The sequence below is a fragment of the Ranitomeya imitator genome, chromosome 1, assembly GCF_032444005.1.
Source record: "Ranitomeya imitator isolate aRanImi1 chromosome 1, aRanImi1.pri, whole genome shotgun sequence".
In the NCBI taxonomy this organism is placed as follows: domain Eukaryota; kingdom Metazoa; phylum Chordata; class Amphibia; order Anura; family Dendrobatidae; genus Ranitomeya; species Ranitomeya imitator.
In genome coordinates this window covers 1061630237-1061652093 of record NC_091282.1, presented here as the reverse complement: position 1 = coordinate 1061652093, position 21857 = coordinate 1061630237, and the positions used below count along the sequence as shown (strand labels likewise).

Below are 21857 nucleotides of genomic sequence, written 5' to 3'. Positions count from 1 at the left end.
CCGCTGTAAAAAAATAGTCCCTAGTCTCACTTTTGGCATTGCTGTGTGAGAAATGTCCCATGCAGCAAATGTCATAAAGTGAGATTCTGAACTATAGTAACCTCTCAGTGATGCACTGCAGGAGCCATTGTCTCCTGTAGTAGTAGTTTTTTTTTACATTTAACACATTAGCCGGATGATGGGACTACTACTGTCCCCTCATTGGCTAATGTGTCAATCACTGATATTGTAGCAGGCATAGCCCGATGGGACTTGTAGTCCATTGGACGATGCCTGCACACACACACAACCCCCGGCAGGCCCGCACAGACCCCCTGCAGCCTGCACAGACCCCCGGCAGGCCCGCACAGACTCTGGCAGGCCCATATGGACCCCCGGCAGGCCCGCACAGACCCCCGGCAGCCCGCACAGACCCACGGCAGGCTCATACAGACCCCCGGCAGCCCGCACAGACCCACGGCAGGCTCATACAGACACCCGGCTGGCACGCATAGACCCTCGGCAGCCTGCACAGAACCCCAGCAGGCCCATACAGACCCCTGGCAGGCCCGCACAGACCCCCCACGGTCATGCACAGACCCCGCCTGCACACACAGACAGACAGTCTCCGCCCATGCACCACCCACACTCCATTATAGTGCATCATTGCATTATATGAACTTCCGATTCCGGTATTCGATATCGTAAAAGTATTGGAACTCAGTATCAGAACTCCGATACAGCGAATATCGGACAATACCCGATATTTGCATTATCGGAATGCTCAATACTACTCATCACTCCTGGCCTCCTGTAGAGTAAACTGCTTCGATAGCACATCAAGGAGCAGTGCACTGCAGAAGGGGCCAGTGCTGACTTGCAGGTTTGTTCTTTGCTTACTAGACTTGCTATTGTGGTTACTACGGCTATAGTTGGGCAGCACGGGGGCTCAGTGGTTAGCACTACAGCCTTGCAGCGCTGGAGTCCTGGGTTCAAATCCGGTCTTAGTGTGGGTTTCTTCTGGATACTCCACTTTCCTCCCACATCCCAAAGACAAACTGATAGGGACATTAGATTGTAAGCCCCATCGGGGACAGCGATGATAATGTGTGCAAAAACTGTAATGCGCTGCAGAATATGTTGGCGCTATATAAAGAGATGATGATTATTATTATAGTTCTAGACCTTCAACAAGTACTGTGTTATGTTCAGTAACCTTTTTTAAGTATATTCTAGTTTTAATGTTTACATAATTATGCCATGTACCACATTATCATTTTGTTTAAAAGATAACTATGTACTTGACAGATTATTAATACGATTTTTTATTTACCGTCCATAGCAAATGGCAGTGAAGTGCACATCAGCAATGTACGCTATGAAGACACTGGTGCGTATACCTGCATTGCCAAGAATGCAGCTGGAGTGGATGAAGATATTTCTTCCCTCTTTGTAGAAGATTCAGCCAGAAAGACACGTATGTAATATATCACACATTATAAAGTTTTACATTAAAGTTTTTGTATATCTATAGTTTTGAATTCCATTTACTTCCTGTAACACTGATGCACTAATTCATTTATTGCTTCAGTATGTGGCAATAATCATATTTATATTATTTGTTTATTCTTATTATTGTTATAATTAGAGCTATTAATTCTTCGATTGTTACTGTTTTATTTTTTTGTCTCCTGATGCCATTCTACATTCCAGAAAGATCGTGTACGGACTCAAGCACTTATGTTATGACTAGTGTTGAGCGATACCTTCCGATATTTGAAAGTATCGGTATCGGATGGTATCGGCCGATATCCAAAAAATATCGGATATCACCGATACCGATACCCGATACCAATGCAAGTCAATGGGAAACAAATATCGGAATGTATCCTGGATGGTTCCCAGGGTCTGAAGGAGAGGAAACTCTCCTTCAGGCCCTGGGATCCATATTAATTTAAAAAATAAAGAATAACAATAAAAAATATGGATATACTCACCCCTCTGACGAACCCTGGCTGTCACCGCTGCGAGCGTCTGCCTCCATTCATAAGAATGCAGAGAGTGAAGGACCTTCGATGATGTCGCGGTCAGGTGACCGGTCACCTGACCGCTCACGTGACCACGACGTCATCGAAGGTCCTTCACTCTCTGCATTCTCAAGAACGGAGGCAGACGCTCGCAGCGGTGACAGCCAGGGTTCGCCGGAGGGGTGAGTATATCCATATTTTTTATTTTTATTCTTTCTTTTTTACATTAATATGGATCCCAGGGCCTGAAGGACAGTTTCCTATCCTCCAGACCCTGGGAACCATACGCACCGCACACACCGATTCCGATTTCCGATATCACAAAAATATCGGCTCGGTATCGGAATTTCGATACAGCAAATATCGGCCGATACCCAATACTTGCAGTATCGGAATGCTCAACACTAGTCATAACTATTTTATTTATTTTTTTATAATAAAGGTAAGTAAAGGTAAATAAAAAAATCCTTATACTCAGCTTACAACTCAGCACTCCGGCCCTCCAGCTCCTCAACGTCAGCTGTCTGGTCCTTGTTGAATCTTCTAATCACCTCCACGAGCTCCGAAATCAAGATGATTCTGCACAAGTGTGCTAAAATTCGCAAAACCATGAAATAGCAGCCGATGGGTGCATTGTTTAGCCTCAATTGTTTTGTTAGGATTATTCCAAGCTGATATGTATAGTTTTAATTATACATTGATTTACTCCAAGGTTGTGTTTCTTAGTAAACCTTCAAGTAGTTGTAAATTAGTAGAGGTTAGGCTTACAGGTGTATAGTTTCCGATCTCCATTTTTGACCTTGTCTTGAAAACTGACGCCAAATTTGATTTTCCCCTGTCCTGCAGGAAGAAATCCTGCCATTTTAGAAATAATAATGTTTGAAGTAATTATTTGCCATAATCCATGGCAAAATAACAAAGCTGTAGTGTACAATATATCATGACTGTACAAATAACTTGCTGAAGAGGACATAAAAGAATCAGAATTAAGCATCATTACTCTTGAAAAGCATTGCAAAAAATTATCCTGTATAAGGGACAACACTTCAAAGGAGATTGCATCCATTAAATCATAAATTATATTTATGCAATAAACACAGGTATAACAATAATCTCGATATATCATCACAGGGTGATATTTCCATTAAGTCATATATTTTAACGGTTTGAATTACACCTGGCATATGAGCTAAATGTGATAGTAAGTATTTGCAGTAGTTACACGTTTAAGTTCCGTGACTATCATCATATACATGCTAGGAGGAGGCATTACTGGTGCTTACCTACTGATGTAGAAAGGAACTGCATGAGGCAAAGCGCTTGGTTAATGGAGTGTTTGCTTTATGCCTCTTTATTTTATTCAACATTTCATTTTCCTCTGTGAACACAGTGGAGAAAACAATATTTATTAGTTTTGCCTCTTCCTCATAACCATCCACAATTTCTCCCTCATTGCCTTGTCAAGGGCCAATACCTTCAGTTTTTACGGTTTTACTATTGATATATTTAAAGAACACTTTAGACTTAGTTTTACGCTCTCACATTTTTTTTGTTTTCAGTTTTTAGTTCTCCACCATTTTTAGGTTTTACTAGCTTAAAGAGCAATCGTCATTTTCTTTTTCTTCATAAATCAGAAAATAATACACGTAAAATCAGGAACCTGTCATATATCTTCTTTCTCCTCTTGGGTGAACATTCACTCTGATTTCATAAGTAAAATCTGTATTGAGTGAACACAGATTTTCACGTTACTGAGATTGGAGATGACAGTTGTTGCTTATAAAATTGTATTATGGGGAGGTGGAAAACTTGGAGGAGGAAGCGTGAGCTGTAGGCAGATATATACTGATGCAAGTTCACTTTAAATATTTTCTTTTTATTCATTTATTTTTCATTCTTATTTTTAGTTATCCTTTTGACAGCTTTTCCTTTTTAAATTGTGATTTTTAGAGATGCAGGTACATAGAAGAGGAATTAATCCAGTAGCTGCCATTATCATGCTCATATATAGTAGTATCACAGTTTACAGAGTTACAAACTGTATTTTTTGTATATTTCGGAAACATTTGTTTTGTTTTGATGAGATAAGAACATTTTTTATAACTTGTGGTCAAAATGACCAAAAACAAGGGTATAATTAAAAATGTTGAATTTTTGGTGGCTTTCCTCCTTTTATTGCCATTTTTACATTTTTCATAGTTTACATAGAGCTTAACTGTAGCATTTATCACCTATGAAGGAAAAGATAATTTAGGCCGGGGTCAAACCTAATGTATGAAAAATTGGTCTGATTTTCTCAGCCGAGAATCGCACAAGTGTTGTCCGTATGGTCATCTGTGTGTAATGGGTTTGCAATGCGATGATGCGATTTCCTATGTTTCCGTATGACATCCATATGACATTTACATTTCTCACTGCTTTTCCTCATTGAATTTAATGGCTCAATGGGCTGAAATGAGGAAAATGTGTGCGTATTTCTAGCAAGTCACACTGATGGTCAATGTGGTGTCTGATTTTTTTCTCTCACCCATAGACTTGCATTGGCGAGACTCGGGTGATATACGCGTACAATCGTGGCATGCTGTGATTTCTCTTGCACGCTGAATACGCCGAGAAAAAAAACTGTGATGTGAGCTGCCCCATAGATTAACAGTGGCCCAAGAGGTCTGCGGTGTTTTCTCGCATAGCACTCATCCGTATTCTACACTAGTGGGGCCCCGGCCATACACAGTTAATGCCTTCCTTCTCTGTTATTGAAAAATGCTTTGTGGAGATAGCAAGAAGCTGCAATTTGAAACCACAATGCTGTATACACATATAACATTTTAACACATTGTTTATTACTTTAGTTAAAAAACTGAAATGAAAGGTCTTTAGCAAAAATTGAAAAAACCTATACTGATGATTTTTAGGCATTTTTATTATGCTTTGGGGCTCACTTATGTTATTTTTTTTCAGAATGCACTTTTCTGTGGGTATAGCATTTTGTTTTGCTTTTTTTTCCATTGACTCCTCTATATGACTTTAAAAATGCTAGTAAATATACAGCTCTGGCAAAAAATGAAGAGACCACCACCTCAAAACCCTGTCATGGGCAGCCCAATCTCCAGACCTGAACCCCATTGAAAACCTCTGGAATGTAATGAAGAGGATGATGGAGTCACAAGCCATCAAACAAAGAAGAACTGCTTACATTTTTATGCCAGAAGCCGTGTGAAAGATTGGTGGAAAGCATGGCAAGACGCATGAAAGCTGTGATTAAAGATCATGGTCATTCCACAAAATATTGATTTCTGAACTCTTGTTTCTAAATGATTATGAACTTCTTTTCTTTGTATTATTTGAGGTCTGAAGTCACTGTTTTTATTTTATTTTGATCATTTTTCTTTGTCAGAAAAAAAATACAAAATGCGTTGCTTGAAAATTCAGAGACATGTTGTCAGAAGTTTATAGAATAAAAGAACAATTTACTTTTTACTCAAAAATATACCGTATATACTCAAGTATAAGCCGACCCGAGTATAAGCCAACCCCCCTAATTTTGCCACAAAAAACTGGGAAAACTTAATGACTCGAGTATAAGCCTAGGGTGGAAAATGCAGCAGCTACCGGTAAATTTCAAAAGTAAAAATAGATGCCAATAAAAGTAAAATTAAGTGAGAAATCAGTAGGTAAAGTGTTTTTGAATATCCATATTGAATCAGGAACCCCATATAATGCTCCATAAAGTTTGATGGGCCCCATTAGATGCTCTATATTAAAATATGCCCCATATAATCCTGCATAAAGGGCAATAAGGGCCCCATAAGATGCTCCATAGAGATATTTGCCCTATATAGTGTTGCACAAACGATATGGCCCCATAGATGCTCCATACAGTCACTTGCCCCATATAGTGCTGCACAAGTGTTATGGCCCCATAAGATGCTCCATACAGTGACTTGCCCCTTATAGTGCTGCACAAGTGTTATGGCCCCATAAGATGCTCCGTACAGTCACTTGTCCCATATGCTTTTCCTGTGATAAAAAAAATCACATACTCACCTCTCTTCACTCAGGACCCCCGGCACTTTCAATATTTACCTGCTCCTCGTGCGGCTCCGTCTTCAGCACTGACGTTCAGCAGAGGGCGCGCACTGATTACGTCACCACACCCTCTGACATGAGCGTCACTGCCAGAGGACGATGAAGACGGAGCCGCACTGGAAGAGGAGCGGTAAATATCGCGCAGCGCAGCGCTCCCCTCCCCATATACTCACATACTGCTGGCGCTGTGCAGTCCCTGCTTCTTCCAGCGCTGCATCTTCTTCCTGTCCTGTATAGAGCGGTCACCGTTACTGCTCATTGCAGTAATGAATATGTGGCTCCACCTCTATGGGAGGTGGAGCCACATATTCATTACTGTAATGAGCGGTACCATGTGACCGCTCAGTACAGGAAGAATCTGCAGCGCTGGAAGAAGCAGGGACGTGCAGGGACCGCGCCAGCAGTAGGTGAGTATTATTAGACTGCCCTCGCCCCCCCTCACCTGCCGACCCCCAGGTATGACTCGACTATAAGCCGCGAGGGGGGACTTTCAGCCCCCAAAATGGGCTGAAAATCTCGGCTTATACTCGAGTATATACGGTACCTATACAGAGAAAAATCAGACAAACTGAACATTTTGCAGTGGTTTCATGAATTTTGCCAGAGCTGTAGGTTCATAATCTTTAAAAAAAAGCATTATACCACTAAAACATTTATTAAAACAACATTACATTACTTTAACAGAGAACATATGGGGAATGCATGTAATACTTTAGCTGTTTTTTATTTATTTTTGACTATAGTCTTACTTTATGGGATTTATTGATAACATTTTAGATTATTATTACCATATAAACTTGTGCAGGAGGTGTGGGTTAAATCCGCGCTGCCTTAATGATGAAGTTCCAAGGATAATAAATTTAAACGGTGGTTTATTCAACGCGTTTCAAGGTCAGTGCGACCTCTTCTTCAGGAAATTCCACATACAACAACAATAACAGATGTATGTGGAATTTCCTGAAGAAGAGGTCGCACTGACCTTGAAACGCGTTGAATAAACCACCTTTTAAATTTATTATCCTTGGAACTTCATCATTAAGGCAGCGCGGATTTAACCCACGGCCGTTGATCGGCTTGTGGATCTGCAGCAGCCGAAATCGCTACGTGCTCTTCATTCAATACAATCAGGTGAGCAATTCTAAGAAAGCTCTCTTGGTTATCTAGAGGATAAGACCCTATTTTGCGCTTTGCGTCTCCATTTTTTTTCCCTATAGTAGATTGTTATTGCCAACATTTTGTAAATTTTATAAATATCATTAAGATGGTGAAATATGAGAACTTGAGGTTGATTATCAGGCTCATTTCATTACTTTCATTCGATTTAGCTTAATTTGCTCACATATCCATATTTAGATTGTTATTCCGTACACACTTAAAGTGGCTTTTTATTTTGCGCTGATTTATTTGTAATAGTGACCACATCAGCATTTTGTCTGGCTAGAAATTAAAGTGCAATATTTTACTGAAAGCGCCTGCCACTACCCTGTTTTTATATCACATTTGCAAAAATAAACCTGTCATCACAGCACTTAACAATGCTTTTTTCGTTAATTTCCTAAAACGTAATATACACAAGATAACTAGTTTTATGTCTGTGCTTTTGCTCTATATGTAAACAAAATTATTTTTACATTATGGCTTCCTGAGACACTAATGTATGCAAAGAATATCTCTGAAATATAGTACATCTTTTTAAAGAGCTTTTACGTAGTGGGATTGGAAGTGTGTAATCAATCACATCAGTTTTATATGCAAACACCTACACATCTAGAATGGCCATGAGTATTTATGTGGAATTAGCATTGTTCTCGTTCTACACAGAGCTCCTTCCAGGAGAATTATACCAGAATGTTCATTTTGTAAAGTAAGAACAATGCTTAGAAGTATCGAAAGTTGGACCTTGGAAGGAAAATGTTGTAACTGATCCACACGTTGAAAAGCCATGAGACTAATGGAAAGATTATTGCGCCAAGTCCATGTTATGTGTTAAAGGGAACCTGTCACCAGGCTTTAGCTGTTCAATCTGAGAGCAACATAATGTAGGTTCTGAGAGTCTGATTTCAGGGATGTGTCACTTGCTCAGCAGTCTCCTGTAGTTTCAGTACAATCAGTGTTTTATTAGCAGTAGATTATCACTGCTGAACTAGGTGATTAGTGCAAGACTGACCGGCTTATCTGTATAACCACACTCCCATCACTGGCAGCTTGACGGCAATGCAGATTGTACACAGGAAGCTGCCATTTAAGAATATGGATGGGGTTATACATAGCTCAGCAATCTGACCACCACTATATTTACAGCAGGATTCTATCAAAACTGCACCAAGCAGCCCAATAAGTGTTACATCGCTGGAATCAAGGTCTCTGCCCATACATCATGCTGTTCTCAGACACCATAGCAAAAGCCTGCTGCCAGATTATCTTTAATATAACATTTTGACCTTGCTAAAGCATTGTATAAATAGCTAACATATAGAAAAAGGTTAATACAGAATTTATAGTACTACTTGCTTTAAATAAGATAAAAAGTATTGACATGCTTATTATGACATGCCATGTCATACATTTACCAACAGGGTATATTTTGGCATATTTGTCAATTAATTTCAATAAATATTGATTTATCTTGCTGGAATGAATAATGTAGTTCATCTAGCAAAATATTTTCAGTGTTTATTTTTTTTAAAGACAATTTATGAAATTATATTGTCTAATATCGCTTGTTGAATTGGTCTAAAGGATAAAATGCCTCACTCTGAACTCTTAAAATGTCCAAGATAAACATAATGCTTCAATACGGAGTGGACAGACTCTTAGGAAATGTTGTAGTTAAACGTTGAGAAGATATATGTACTAGTGTATGCATCCAGTGAATGCACCTGACATACTGTATGCCACTGTGTAGCCATAACTTGGCATAAAGTATCCATAGGCTGCCATCTTAAGGAGATGGTTCCGAAGCAGTACATATTATTTATACATTATCTTTTTGTATGGAATAGCCCAACAAACTCTGCTATCCCATAAGGCTGGAAAAAAGGTATTCCAGCATAAATTGGCAAAATACTGGCTAACATATATTGATAAAGACCAAAAAAAAATAGTGCGAACTGAAAAATGACAATATGTGTGGAATAATATGGTAAATTAAAAAAAAAAATACTCAGGGAAGCAAACTGAAAAAAATAAAAGTAAAAACTGGCCACTTTTGACCTATTGAAAGGTCCTCTTGAAAAATGAAACATGAACCTCGCCGTTTTCTCTCTGCGAATGCAGACCAAACACAAAGCAAATGGGCAGCAAAATGGCAGGATAAATTTAATATTGATAAGCGAACGTTATACATGTTTGAACAAACAATAAACATCCAATTACCGTGAAGGGATCACTATTAGACAAGAATTTATGTAATGGATGAAATAAACTAAATAATATCATAGAATGCCAGTCTGCTGCTCCTATTGCCAGTAAGATATTGTCTTTCCATTCTGAAAAGTCAGCTGTTATTGTACCATTTTATAAATAAACGTAATCTATTATGGGTGGGTACCATAAAGACGAGAGGTGATTAATAGCAATATTAAAAATAAATATCTATATTAAATAACATTGACTTTATAAAAAAACATTAAAAATACAGGGCAAACTGGCCTCCAGTGGGGAAGGAAAAATAGCTGCTGTTTTGGTAAGGTAGGGAGAAAAAGAAAAAATAGTGGTGACAAGAGGAAAATGATGTACGGTAATTTGGGTGTTACACAAACACTGCTGGAAGAAGTAAAACAATATTTGGGCCCCCAGTGGATAAAAATATTCCAAATTGGGGTACAAGTATACCTAAATAGTGATTCTAGAGCAGTGTGGTAGATGCTGTCAATTGTGGACAGGAGGACAATGGGGGTGGGCTCATAAAAGATGAAAATGGTACAGTCCCCTTTCAAATTAATTTTCCTCCAATATTATCTGAAACTCACATTTGCATGAACACTTCGTATAGGGGCATAATTGCACAAGTATACAGTTAGAGCCAGAAATATTTGGACAGTGACACAATTTTCGCGAGTTGGGCTCTGCATGCCACCACATTGGATTTGAAATGAAACCTCTACAACAGAATTCAAGTGCAGATTGTAACGTTTAATTTGAAGGGTTGAACAAAAATATCTGATAGAAAATGTAGGAATTGTACACATTTCTTTACAAACACTCCACATTTTAGGAGGTCAAAAGTAATTGGACAAATAAACATAACCCAAACAAAATATTTTTATTTTCAATATTTTGTTGCAAATCCTTTGGAGGCAATCACTGCCTTAAGTCTGGAACCCATGGACATCACCAAACGCTGGGTTTCCTCCTTCTTAATGCTTTGCCAGGCCTTTACAGCCGCAGCCTTCAGGTCTTGCTTGTTTGTGGGTCTTTCCGTCTTAAGTCTGGATTTGAGCAAGTGAAATGCATGCTCAATTGGGTTTAGATCTGGAGATTGACTTGGCCATTGCAGAATGTTCCACTTTTTGGCACTCATGAACTCCTGGGTAGCTTTGGATGTATGCTTGGGGTCATTGTCCATCTGTACTATGAAGCGCCGTCCAATCAACTTTGCAGCATTTGGCTGAATCTGGGCTGAAAATATATCCCGGTACACTTCAGAATTCATCCGGCTACTCTTGTCTGCTCTTATGTCATCAATAAACACAGGTGACCCAGTGCCATTGAAAGCCATGCATGCCCATGCCATCACGTTGCCTCCACCATGTTTTACAGAGGATGTGGTGTGCCTTGGATCATGTGCCGTTCCCTTTCTCCTCCAAACTTTTTTCTTCCCATCATTCTGGTACAGGTTGATCTTTGTCTCATTTGTCCATAGAATACTTTTCCAGAACTGAGCTGGCTTCTTGAGGTGTTTTTCTGCAAATTTAACTCTGGCCTGTCTATTTTTGGTATTGATGAATGGTTTGCATCTAGATGTGAACCCTTTGTATTTACTGTCATGGAGTCTTCTCTTTACTGTTGACTTAGAGACAGATACACCTACTTCACTGAGAGTGTTCTGGACTTCAGTTGATGTTGTGAACGGGTTCTTCTTCACCAAATTAAGTATGCGGCGATCATCCACCACTGTTGTCATCCGTGGACGCCCAGGCCTTTTTGAGTTCCCAAGCTCACCAGTCAATTCCTTTTTTCTCAGAATGTACCCAACTGTTGATTTTGCTACTCCAAGCATGTCTGCTATCTCTCTGATGGATTTTTTCTTTTTTTTCAGCCTCAGGATGTTCTGCTTCACCTCAATTGAGAGTTCCTTTGACCGCATGTTGTCTGCTCACAGCAACAGCTTCCAAATGCAAAACCACACACCTGGAATCCACCCCTGACCTTTTAACTACTTCATTGATTACAGGTTAATGAGGGAGACGCCTTCAGAGTTAATTGCAGCCCTTAGAGTCCATTGTCCAATTACTTTTGGTCCCTTGAAAAAGAGGACGCTATGCATTACAGAGCTATGATTCCTAAACCCTTTCTCCGATTTGGATGTGGAAACTATCATATTGCAGCTGGGAGTGTGCACTTTCAGCCCATATTATATATATAATTGTATTTCTGAACATGTTTTTGTAAACAGCTAAAATAACAAAACTTGTGTCACTGTCCAAATATTTCTGGCCCTAACTGTATATGAGTTGTTTATACCTGGGGGCAGTGGTGCAGAGTTCAGTGGCAATGTGGGGCTGCAGTCTTCCCTTCACGCCAGACGAGTGCCGTTTCGCATGGGTGTGAATTTTAGAAAGCAGGGATGTAACCACATCTCATGTATCACAGCCAAGTTTTGGGGATCCATTTATAAATATTATATCAGAGAGTTAGATTATTTTTACATTGATAAAATAGAAAGCAGGTGTCACTGCATGAGATTTAAGGAAGGGCAATTTCTTCATACATATCAAAAGTTTTTAATGTACAAAACTTATTATTATAGGACAAACCAGGGCCGGACTGAGGCTTAAATTCAGTCCTGGCATTTTTAAGAACACAGGCCCACTTCTTGTAACTTCTATAATCTTGCTCTCTAGATAGTCTAAGTACAGGTCAGCAGCATACAACAGAGAGGAAGCCTGACCAGCCTCACTTTAAATACAGTTTGAGAGCAAATAAAATGTTTTGCATGGGGGTAAACAGGGGGTCAGGAGTCAATATACATGTCAGTGTAATGCAGCACAGAGGTGATAAAGGTGGCGGAATTTGTTGAAAGACTCAAACACTGGAGATAAGTTCCCTTTAAAAATAGACTTGTTTCCACAAATCTGCAACACAGGGCAGTAAAATGCAAGTAGCAGAAATAAAGGGTAGGCAACCTGGGGGGTCATGATTCTGCAGCATTACAGTATATACACATATACAGTGTATATGAGTCGTATGTATATATATATATATATATATATATATATACTGTATGTATATGCACACATACAGTACATATACAGACACATAAGGTGAATATATCTATATATATAATTGTCTAAGGGTTTTTCCGTCTGTCTGTCTGTCTGTCTGTCCTGGAAATCCCGGCCCTCAGCAAAGGGCACAGCGACGATGATGTCATAATGGTTGCCATGGCGACAATGATGTCATAAAAGTTGCCTCGACCAATCAGCGATGGGCACAGCGACGATGATGTCATAATGGTTGCCATGGCGACGATTATGTCATAAAGGTTGCCTCGACCAATCAGCGACGGGCACAGTCTGCCGCGAATTCTGGAATCATCATTGTCCATATACTATGGGGACATGCATATTCTAGAATACCCGATGCGTTAGAATCGGGCCACAATCTAGTATATATATATATATATATATATATATATATATATACATAAACTACAGACACATGACTTGCACATATACACACTGTACACATTGAGCATTACTTTCTAGGAGCAGGGGATTTCAATTCCATTGCTAGTGGTTGCACACACAGGCCTTAGCCCTCCTCTCACCATCAGCCCTGCATCCTCCAGCACTGATCCTCTCACCCTCAGCCCTGCATCCTCCAGCACTGATCCTATCACTCTCAGCCCTGCATCCTCCAGCACTGATCCTCTCACCCTCAGCCCTGCATCCTCCAGCACTGATCCTCTCACCCTCAGCCCTGCCTCCTCCAACACTGATCCTCTCACCCTCAGCCCTGCCTCCTCCAGCACTGATCCTCTCACCCTCAGCCCTGCATTCTCCAGCACTGATCCTCTCACCCTCAGCCCTGCATTCTCCAGCACTGATCCCCTCACCCTCAGCCCTGCATCCTCCAGCACTGATCCTCTCATCCTCAGCCCTGCATCCTCCAGCACTGATCCTCTCACCCTCAGCCCTGCATCCTCCAGCACTGATCCTCTCACTCTCAGCCCTGCATCCTCCAGCACTGATCCTATCACTCTCAGCCCTGCATCCTCCAGCACTGATCCTCTCACCCTCAGCCCTGCATCCTCCAGCACTGATCCTCTCACCCTCAGCCCTGCCTCCTCCAACACTGATCCTCTCACCCTCAGCCCTGCCTCGTCCAGCACTGATCCTCTCACCCTCAGCCCTGCATTCTCCAGCACTGATCCTCTCACCCTCAGCCCTGCATTCTCCAGCACTGATCCCCTCACCCTCAGCCCTGCATCCTCCAGCACTGATCCTCTCATCCTCAGCCCTGCATCCTCCAGCACTGATCCTCTAACCCTTAGCCCTGCCTCCTCCAGCACTGATCCTCTCACCCTCAGCCCTGCATTCTCCAGCACTAATCCTCACCCTCAGCCCTGCATTCTCCAGCACTGATCCCCTCACCCTCAGCCCTGCATTCTCCAGCACTGATCCTCTCATCCTCAGCCCTGCATCCTCCAGCACTGATCCTCTAACCCTTAGCCCTGCCTCCTCCAGCACTGATCCTCTCACCCTCAGCCCTGCATTCTCCAGCACTAATCCTCACCCTCAGCCCTGCATTCTCCAGCACAGATCCTCTCACCCTCAGCCCTGCATTCTTCAGCACTGATCCTCTCACCCTCAGCCCTGCATCCTCCAGCATCCTCCAGCACTGATTCACTCACTCTCAGCTCTGCATCCTCCAGCACTGATGCAGCAGAGGAGGGAAGGCTGCAGATTCTATTGGAGGAGCTCAGCGCTGTAATCTTCCATAGTCTATTTTTCTTCTCACAGCACTGGCCCCGCCCACCTCCTCCCATTGGTTTCTGTAGCCCCCCTGCTTGATTTCATTGGCTGGGTGCTACAGAAAGCAGCTGTGCCTGGTGCGGCCTCTAGCAGAGGTATGTAAATTATCCCCGGCCATGAGCAGGAGCTAGGAGATAGCCCAGGGATAAATGCCTCCCTGCCCCCAGCCAAGCTTACATCCACTCTTCCTCCTGACTGCCAACTCCTGTTCCACTGCTGATGTTTGCATGAAAAGAGCAGTTGAGGCCGCGCCTCCTGCTCCTGAGAGGCTCCTGTACTGTCACCACATCAAAGGGGCTCCTGCAGAGGGAGTGGCCCATGGCAGGTGGCGGCCCCTCTGGCAAATGCCAGAACTGCCCAATGGCCAGTCCGGCTCTGGAACAAACTCCCAATAGGATTTGGTAATCAAACAACTAATACAGTTGGGACGACAACTTTTTCCAATGCAAAAAGATTGGTAAGTTTATTGTTACTCCAGTGTTATACAATGGCAACGTTTTGGGCATCAAAGCACTTTATCAAGCGAAAGATCTAGGGAAATGGGAGCTAAGATGCTATAGGTACATATGGCATTTCAGGTCCTGCTTGTTAAAAGGTCCTTTAAGCCTGAAAGATTGCCATTGTATGGCACTGGAGTGGCAATAAAACAACTCTGACTTCATCATTGCAAAAAGTTCTATTCATTCATTTTTCTCCTCGTTTGTGGACAGTAGAATCATCAGGAACCTGCATTACAACAAACTACCTCATTCAATAGAAGTATGTCATCACCAATACCAGATATATTTAAGAAAGAGTTAGGTAAGGATTGATGTAAAACACAATATGCAGGGTTATTGATATGAATCTAGAGTGTGGATCCAAGGATCTTTTCAATTGAACGGGTCAAAAATGATCATTTTTCACTTTACGGTGAATTGGGTGTATGGCTTTTAGAGGGTTGTTTGATCATCCTCTCAATCAAGTGGGCTTTATAAATAAAAAAGGTTGAACTTGATTGTCGTTTGTCATCCCACTAAGTATGTAAAATGAGCTTTGTGATAGATGACGAGAGAAAGTGTAAAGAATTGACAATAACGCAAATAATGGCTGCTAGTAGCTTTTACAGGCTCTTCTCCTGCCAAGAATAATAAAATATTGCAATTTATCAATCTTACATGTCATACAGATATAAACTTCACTACTTAAATCAGAGATAACACCTTTCAGACTAGAGCTATTACAATTTATCCAAGAAAGATCAATTGATTGCAATGGATTTTTCTCATGGGAGCCAAACAGTGATTACAAGGCAGATATTTACATGAATGGCTGCCCATGTAATATAGGAGTGCCAAACCAGGTGACCCTTCTGAACAGGGCACATTCAGAATAGTTGTTTTTATGAAACAATGTAGCTTTCCAGATTTCCCATACCTTGTACAGATTCTTAATAAGGTTTACCCATCTTTATAAGGCTTCATGTACATAGAACATATTGACAATACAAAAGACATCTCAAACTCTCTTCATAAGGGTAATACAACTCTTATGTGGTGTATACTTGACTTTATCACAATAAATTCCTTAAAAGGGGTTGCTTTCTGGGCTGAAAAATGCGATGTGCATACTGTCACAATTCCCCTGTAAAACCTGTGCGAATGGGCGATAGGTTATGTAAGTGCAAGTATGCAGAATGAATGGTTACTGCTATGTGCCAACTAGATTCTGTAACACTTCTCTCAATGCTCTATTCTAGTTGGTACTTGTTAGGTGTCGAGTTTCCGCCGCTGCACAGGGGGAATCTCAAACCATGTCCTCTGTCGTCTCCCATTCTTCCCCAGCCGCAGTGGAGTCTGCTCAGGAGAGACGTCGGTCCCAGCGTCTTTAATTTAATTAATCTTTAATTAGTCCTTAGAACTGCTCAGTGTACGGTGGGAATTCCCACTGGAACTCAGCATCTGACTCAGGGCGTCCTCAGGCGTGGGCTCAAAAGCCACCGAGGGTCAGAGCGAGATCAATCACCAGCATAATGGGGTGAATTTCAGGGATCCCACTAGCATCCATCTGCTGCACCCTGTGACTGCTAACAGGGCACAGCATTTCCTTTGCTTCCCTGCGACTCTGTGAAGCAACAGAGTTCGCATCAGTTCATACCGGGTGACGGAACCCATGTTTATTCTGGTGTAGTACCGCCATATAGTGCCGCCATTACCTAGCAGCAGGTCCCATCTCTGCACGGTGGACACCGGGCTGCGAACTCACCTTATTACTATCTTTATGTTTATTTGGTGCGTTCCACCAGCCCTCACATCATACTAGCGCCAGGATTTGGCTAGTAATGGTGGACAAACAGTGACTGCAGCTGTACATACAGCAGCTGGAAGGCAGGTTGGCAGCTCTCGAGCGCACAACCTCAGCTGTGGATGTTACCGCAGTAACTGTTCAGGCTACTAAAGTGGCTGCCGCTAATATGTCCACTGCCACCCCTAACCAGACTCTGGTCACATACCTGTGACATTTTGTTTCAGCCAGGCAGGTTGACTGGGCATAATTGCTACCATGGGCGGAGTTTGCACTGAACAACGCCGTAGCCGATTCCACTGGTAAGACGCCATTCCTCCTTAACTACGGCCATCATCCACATGTTCCTGTGCCCATGCCCGTGTCGTTCACCGATACTAGGGTGGCAGACTTTGCGTTGGAGGCACGTGACATTTGGGACCGCACATAGGATGCCATCCAGGCCTCCAAGGAGAGAATTAGTGTCTCCGCCGATGCACATCAGCGCCCCACTCTGACCTTTGCTCCTGGCGACTTAGTGTGGCTCTCTACCCGTAACATCAGGCTGCGAGTTGAATCCACTAAGTTTACACCTCGCTACATTGGCCCCCTCAAGGTCCTGGAACAAGTCAACCCTGTGGTCTATCGGTTGGCTCTTCTTCCACGCCTAGGTGTCACCGACACCTTTCATGTGTCCCTCCTAAAACCCGTTCACATGTCTCGGTTTTCCAAGTCATCTGCTGGGACATCAGGCTCATCCTTGGACGATTATGAGGTGATTTGGTGCGTTCCGCCAGCCCTAACAGTACTTGACTGGAACTATTGTATATTTGTGATACAATCACAAATTTTTTGTCAAGTCACTGACAGCTCTTAAGGGAAATACAGGGGAATCATAACAGTGTGCGCATTGCAGTCTGCAGTCACATAAGGTATCTGCAGACTACTTCTAAGTCTGGAAAAATCCTTTTACCGTTTATTGATTATGTATCAATATATTTTTTGAGAAGACAACCTATTTAACATGAATTTTGAGGCTTATGGAGGTACAGTAATAACTCATTCATACAGCTATGCCTATTAGCCCTAATCTTTAAGGACAATAACTATGGGCTGTCAATCCTGGCTAACTCTGCTGCATATGTTCCAGAATCATGCATTTTCAATATTATAGATGGTGATTATGTTTGATTTAGTGTGTATATTAACATTTTGATTATAGTAGTTTGTAACATATTGGAATATTGAAAAAAAAAGTCATAGACCAGCTAAATATATTTTTTAAATAATACCGTATTTTCCGGCGTATAAGACGACTGGGCGTATAAGACGACCCCCAACTTTTCCAGTTAAAATATAAAATCTTCTCAAAAGTCGGGGTTGTCTTATATGCCAGGTGTCGTCTTATAGGGTGGGTGCGGAGCAATTTGCGGTCGACGTATATAGTGGGGGGGAGTGGTCCCGATGACGAGGTGAGGGAGCGCCTCACCAGGAAGGTGTAAGTGAAGCAAACTGTCAGCGTCTGGGATGCCAGGGTTATGCAAAAAAGAGAGAGAGAGCGATGCTGTGCCTAGAAAAACACTCCTCTTTCACTAATCTGGCTCACCTTTGTATCCTATTATCTCCTTCTCTGCCTCAGCTTCACTTACATCTTCCCGGTGAGGTGCCCCCTCTCCTTGTCATTGGGACCGCTCCCCCCACAATGTGCGGTGACCGCAGATTACTCCGCACCTGCCCTATAAGACGACACCTGGCGTATAAGACGATACCCGACTTTTGAGAAGATTTTTAAGGGTTAAAAAGTAGTCTTATACGCCAGAAAATACAGTAATTTGAAAATAGGAAAAAGTCAAATCTTTTTCCTAATCATAGAGATTAATCTATATATATATATATATATATATACATATATATATATACCGTATATACTCGAGTATAAGCCGAGATTTTCAGCCCAAATTTTTGGGCTGAAAGTGCCCCCCTCGGCTTATACTCGAGTCACGGTAGCGGTGGGGTCGGCGGGTGAGGGGGTGAGGGCGCTGAGGCATACTTACCTAGTCCCAGCGATCCTCGCGCTGTCCCTGCCGTATCACGGGCTTCGGCGCTGCAGCGTCTTCCCCTCTTCAGCGGTCACGTGGGACCGCTCATTACAGAAATGAATAAGCGGCTCCACCTCCCATAGGGGCGGAGCCGCTTATTCATTTCTCTAATCAGCGGTGCCGGTGACCGCTGATAGAGAAAGAAGCTGCGGCACCGAAGACCAGGCAGAGGGACAGCGCGAGGATCGCCAGGACTAGGTGAGTATGTTATATTCACCTGTCCACGTTCCAGCCGCCGGGCGTCGCTCCATCTTCCCGGCGTCTCCATCTTCCCGGCGTCTGCACTCTGACTGTTCAGGTCAAAGGGCGCGATGACGCATACAGTGTGCGCGGCGCCCTCTGCCTGATCAGTCAGAGCAGAGACGCCGGGAAGATGGAGGCGCCGGAACGAGACGCTGGGAGCTGCAATCAAGGGAGGTGAGTATGTGTTTTTTTTTTTTTATTGCAGCAGTAGCAGCGGCAGAACAGATTAATGTGGAGCATCTATGGGGCACAATGAACGGTGCAGAGCACCGTATATGGAGCACATCTATGGGGCACAGTGAACGGTGCAGAGCACCGTATATGGAGCACATCTATGGGGCACAGTGAACGGTGCAGAGCACCGTATATGGAGCACATCTATGGGGCACAGTGAACGGTGCAGAGCACCGTATATGGCACATCTATGGGGCACAGTGAACGGTGCAGAGCACCGTATATGGCACATCTATGGGGCACAGTGAACGGTGCAGAGCACCGTATATGGCACATCTATGGGGCACAGTGAACGGTGCAGAGCACCGTATATGGAGCACATCTATGGGGCACAGTGAACGGTGCAGAGCACCGTATATGGCACAGCTATGGGGCACAGTGAACGGTGCAGAGCACCGTATATGGCACATCTATGGGGCACAATGAACGGTGCAGAGCACCGTATATGGAGCACATCTATGGGGCACAGTGAACGGTGCAGAGCACCGTATATGGCACAGCTATGGGGCACAGTGAACGGTGCAGAGCACCGTATATGGCACATCTATGGGGCACAGTGAACGGTGCAGAGCACCGTATATGGAGCACATCTATGGGGCACAGTGAACGGTGCAGAGCACCGTATATGGCACAGCTATGGGGCACAGTGAACGGTGCAGAGCACCGTATATGGCACATCTATGGGGCACAGTGAACGGTGCAGAGCACCGTATATGGCACATCTATGGGGCACAGTGAACGGTGCAGAGCACCGTATATGGAGCACATCTATGGGGCACAGTGAACGGTGCAGAGCACCATATATGGCACAGCTATGGGGCACAGTGAACGGTGCAGAGCACCGTATATGGCACATCTATGGGGCACAATGAACGGTGCAGAGCACCGTATATGGCACACCTATGGGGCACAGTGAACGGTGCAGAGCACCGTATATGGCACACCTATGGGGCACAGTGAACGGTGCAGAGCATCGTATATGGCACACCTATGGGGCACAGTGAACGGTGCAGAGCATCGTATATGGCACACCTATGGGGCACAGTGAACGGTGCAGAGCACCGTATATGGCACAGCTAGGGGGCACAGTGAACGGTGCAGAGCACTGTATATGGCACAGCTATGGGGCACAGTGAACGGTGCAGAGCACTATATGGGGCACAGCTATGGGGAAATATGAACGGTGCAGAGCACTATATGGCACAGCTATGGGGAAATAATTATCTATTTTTATTTTTGAAATTCACCGGTAAATGCTGCATTTCCACCCTAGGCTTATACTCGAGTCAATAAGTTTTCCCAGTTTTTTGTGGCAAAATTAGGGGGGTCGGCTTATACTCGGGTCGGCTTATACTCGAGTATATACGGTATATACATATATATATATATATATATATATATATATATACATACAGTGGGGCAAAAAAGTATTTAGTCAGTCAGCAATAGTGCAAGTTCCACCACTTAAAAAGATGAGAGGCGTCTGTAATTTAGATCATAGGTAGACCTCAACTATGGGAGACAAACTGAGAAAAAAAAATCCAGAAAATCACATTGTCTGTTTTTTTAACAATTTATTTGCATATTATGGTGGAAAATAAGTATTTGGTCAGAAACAAAGTTTCATCTCAATACTTTGTAATATATCCTTTGTTGGCAATGATAGAGGTCAAACGTTTTCTGTAAGTCTTCACAAGGTTGCCACACACTGTTGTTGGTATGTTGGCCCATTCTTCCATGCAGATCTCCTCTAGAACAGTGATGTTTTTGGTTTTTCGCTTGGCAACACGGACTTTCAACTCCCTCCAAAGGTTTTCTATAGGGTTGAGATCTGGAGACTGGCTAGGCCACTCCAGGACCTTGAAATGCTTCTTACAAAGCCACTCCTTCGATGCCCTCGCGGTGTGCTTTGGATCATTGTCATGTTGAAAGACCCAGCCACGTTTCATCTTCAATGCCCTTGCTGATGGAAGGAGGTTTGCACTCAAAATCTCACGATACATGGCCCCATTTATTCTTTCATGTACCTGGATCAGTCGTCCTGGCCCCTTTGCAGAGAAACAGCCCCAAAGCATGATGTTTCCACCACCATGCTTTACAGTAGGTATGGTGTTTGATGGATGCAACTCAGTATTCTTTTTCCTCCAAACACGACAAGTTGTGTTTCTACCAAACAGTTCCAGTTTGGTTTCATCAGACCATAGGACATTCTCCCAAAACTCCTCTGGATCATCCAAATGCTCTCTAGCAAACTTCAGACGGGCCCGGACATGTACTGGCTTAAGCAGTGGGACACGTCTGGCACTGCAGGATCTGAGTCCATGGTGGCGTAGTGTGTTACTTATGGTAGGCCTTGTTACATTGGTCCCAGCTCTCTGCAGTTCATTCACTAGGTCCCCCCGCGTGGTTCTGGGATTTTTGCTCACCGTTCTTGTGATCATTCTGACCCCACGGGGTGGGATTTTGCGTGGAGCCCCAGATCGAGGGAGATTATCAGTGGTCTTGTATGTCTTCCATTTTCTAATTATTGCTCCCACTGTTGATTTCTTCACTCCAAGCTGGTTGGCGATTGCAGATTCAGTCTTCCCAGCCTGGTGCAGGGCTATAATTTTGTTTCTGGTGTCCTTTGACAGCTCTTTGGTCTTCACCATAGTGGAGTTTGGAGTCAGACTGTTTGAGGGTGTGCACAGGTGTCTTTTTATACTGATAACAAGTTTATACAGGTGCCA

General features: G+C 43.1%; 1 protein-coding gene across 4 annotated transcripts in view; it reads left to right on the top strand.

Annotated features, from left to right (window-relative positions):
- FSTL5 (follistatin like 5) overlaps positions 1 to 21857 on the top strand; it is a 1350822-nt gene that overhangs the window by 1125950 nt on the left and 203015 nt on the right. For all 4 annotated transcript variants that reach the window (XM_069744171.1, XM_069744169.1, XM_069744172.1 and 1 more), the window contains one exon: positions 1322 to 1456. In XM_069744171.1, the coding sequence (XP_069600272.1) occupies positions 1322 to 1456 (135 nt within the window). The remainder of the gene's footprint in view (positions 1 to 1321; positions 1457 to 21857) is intronic.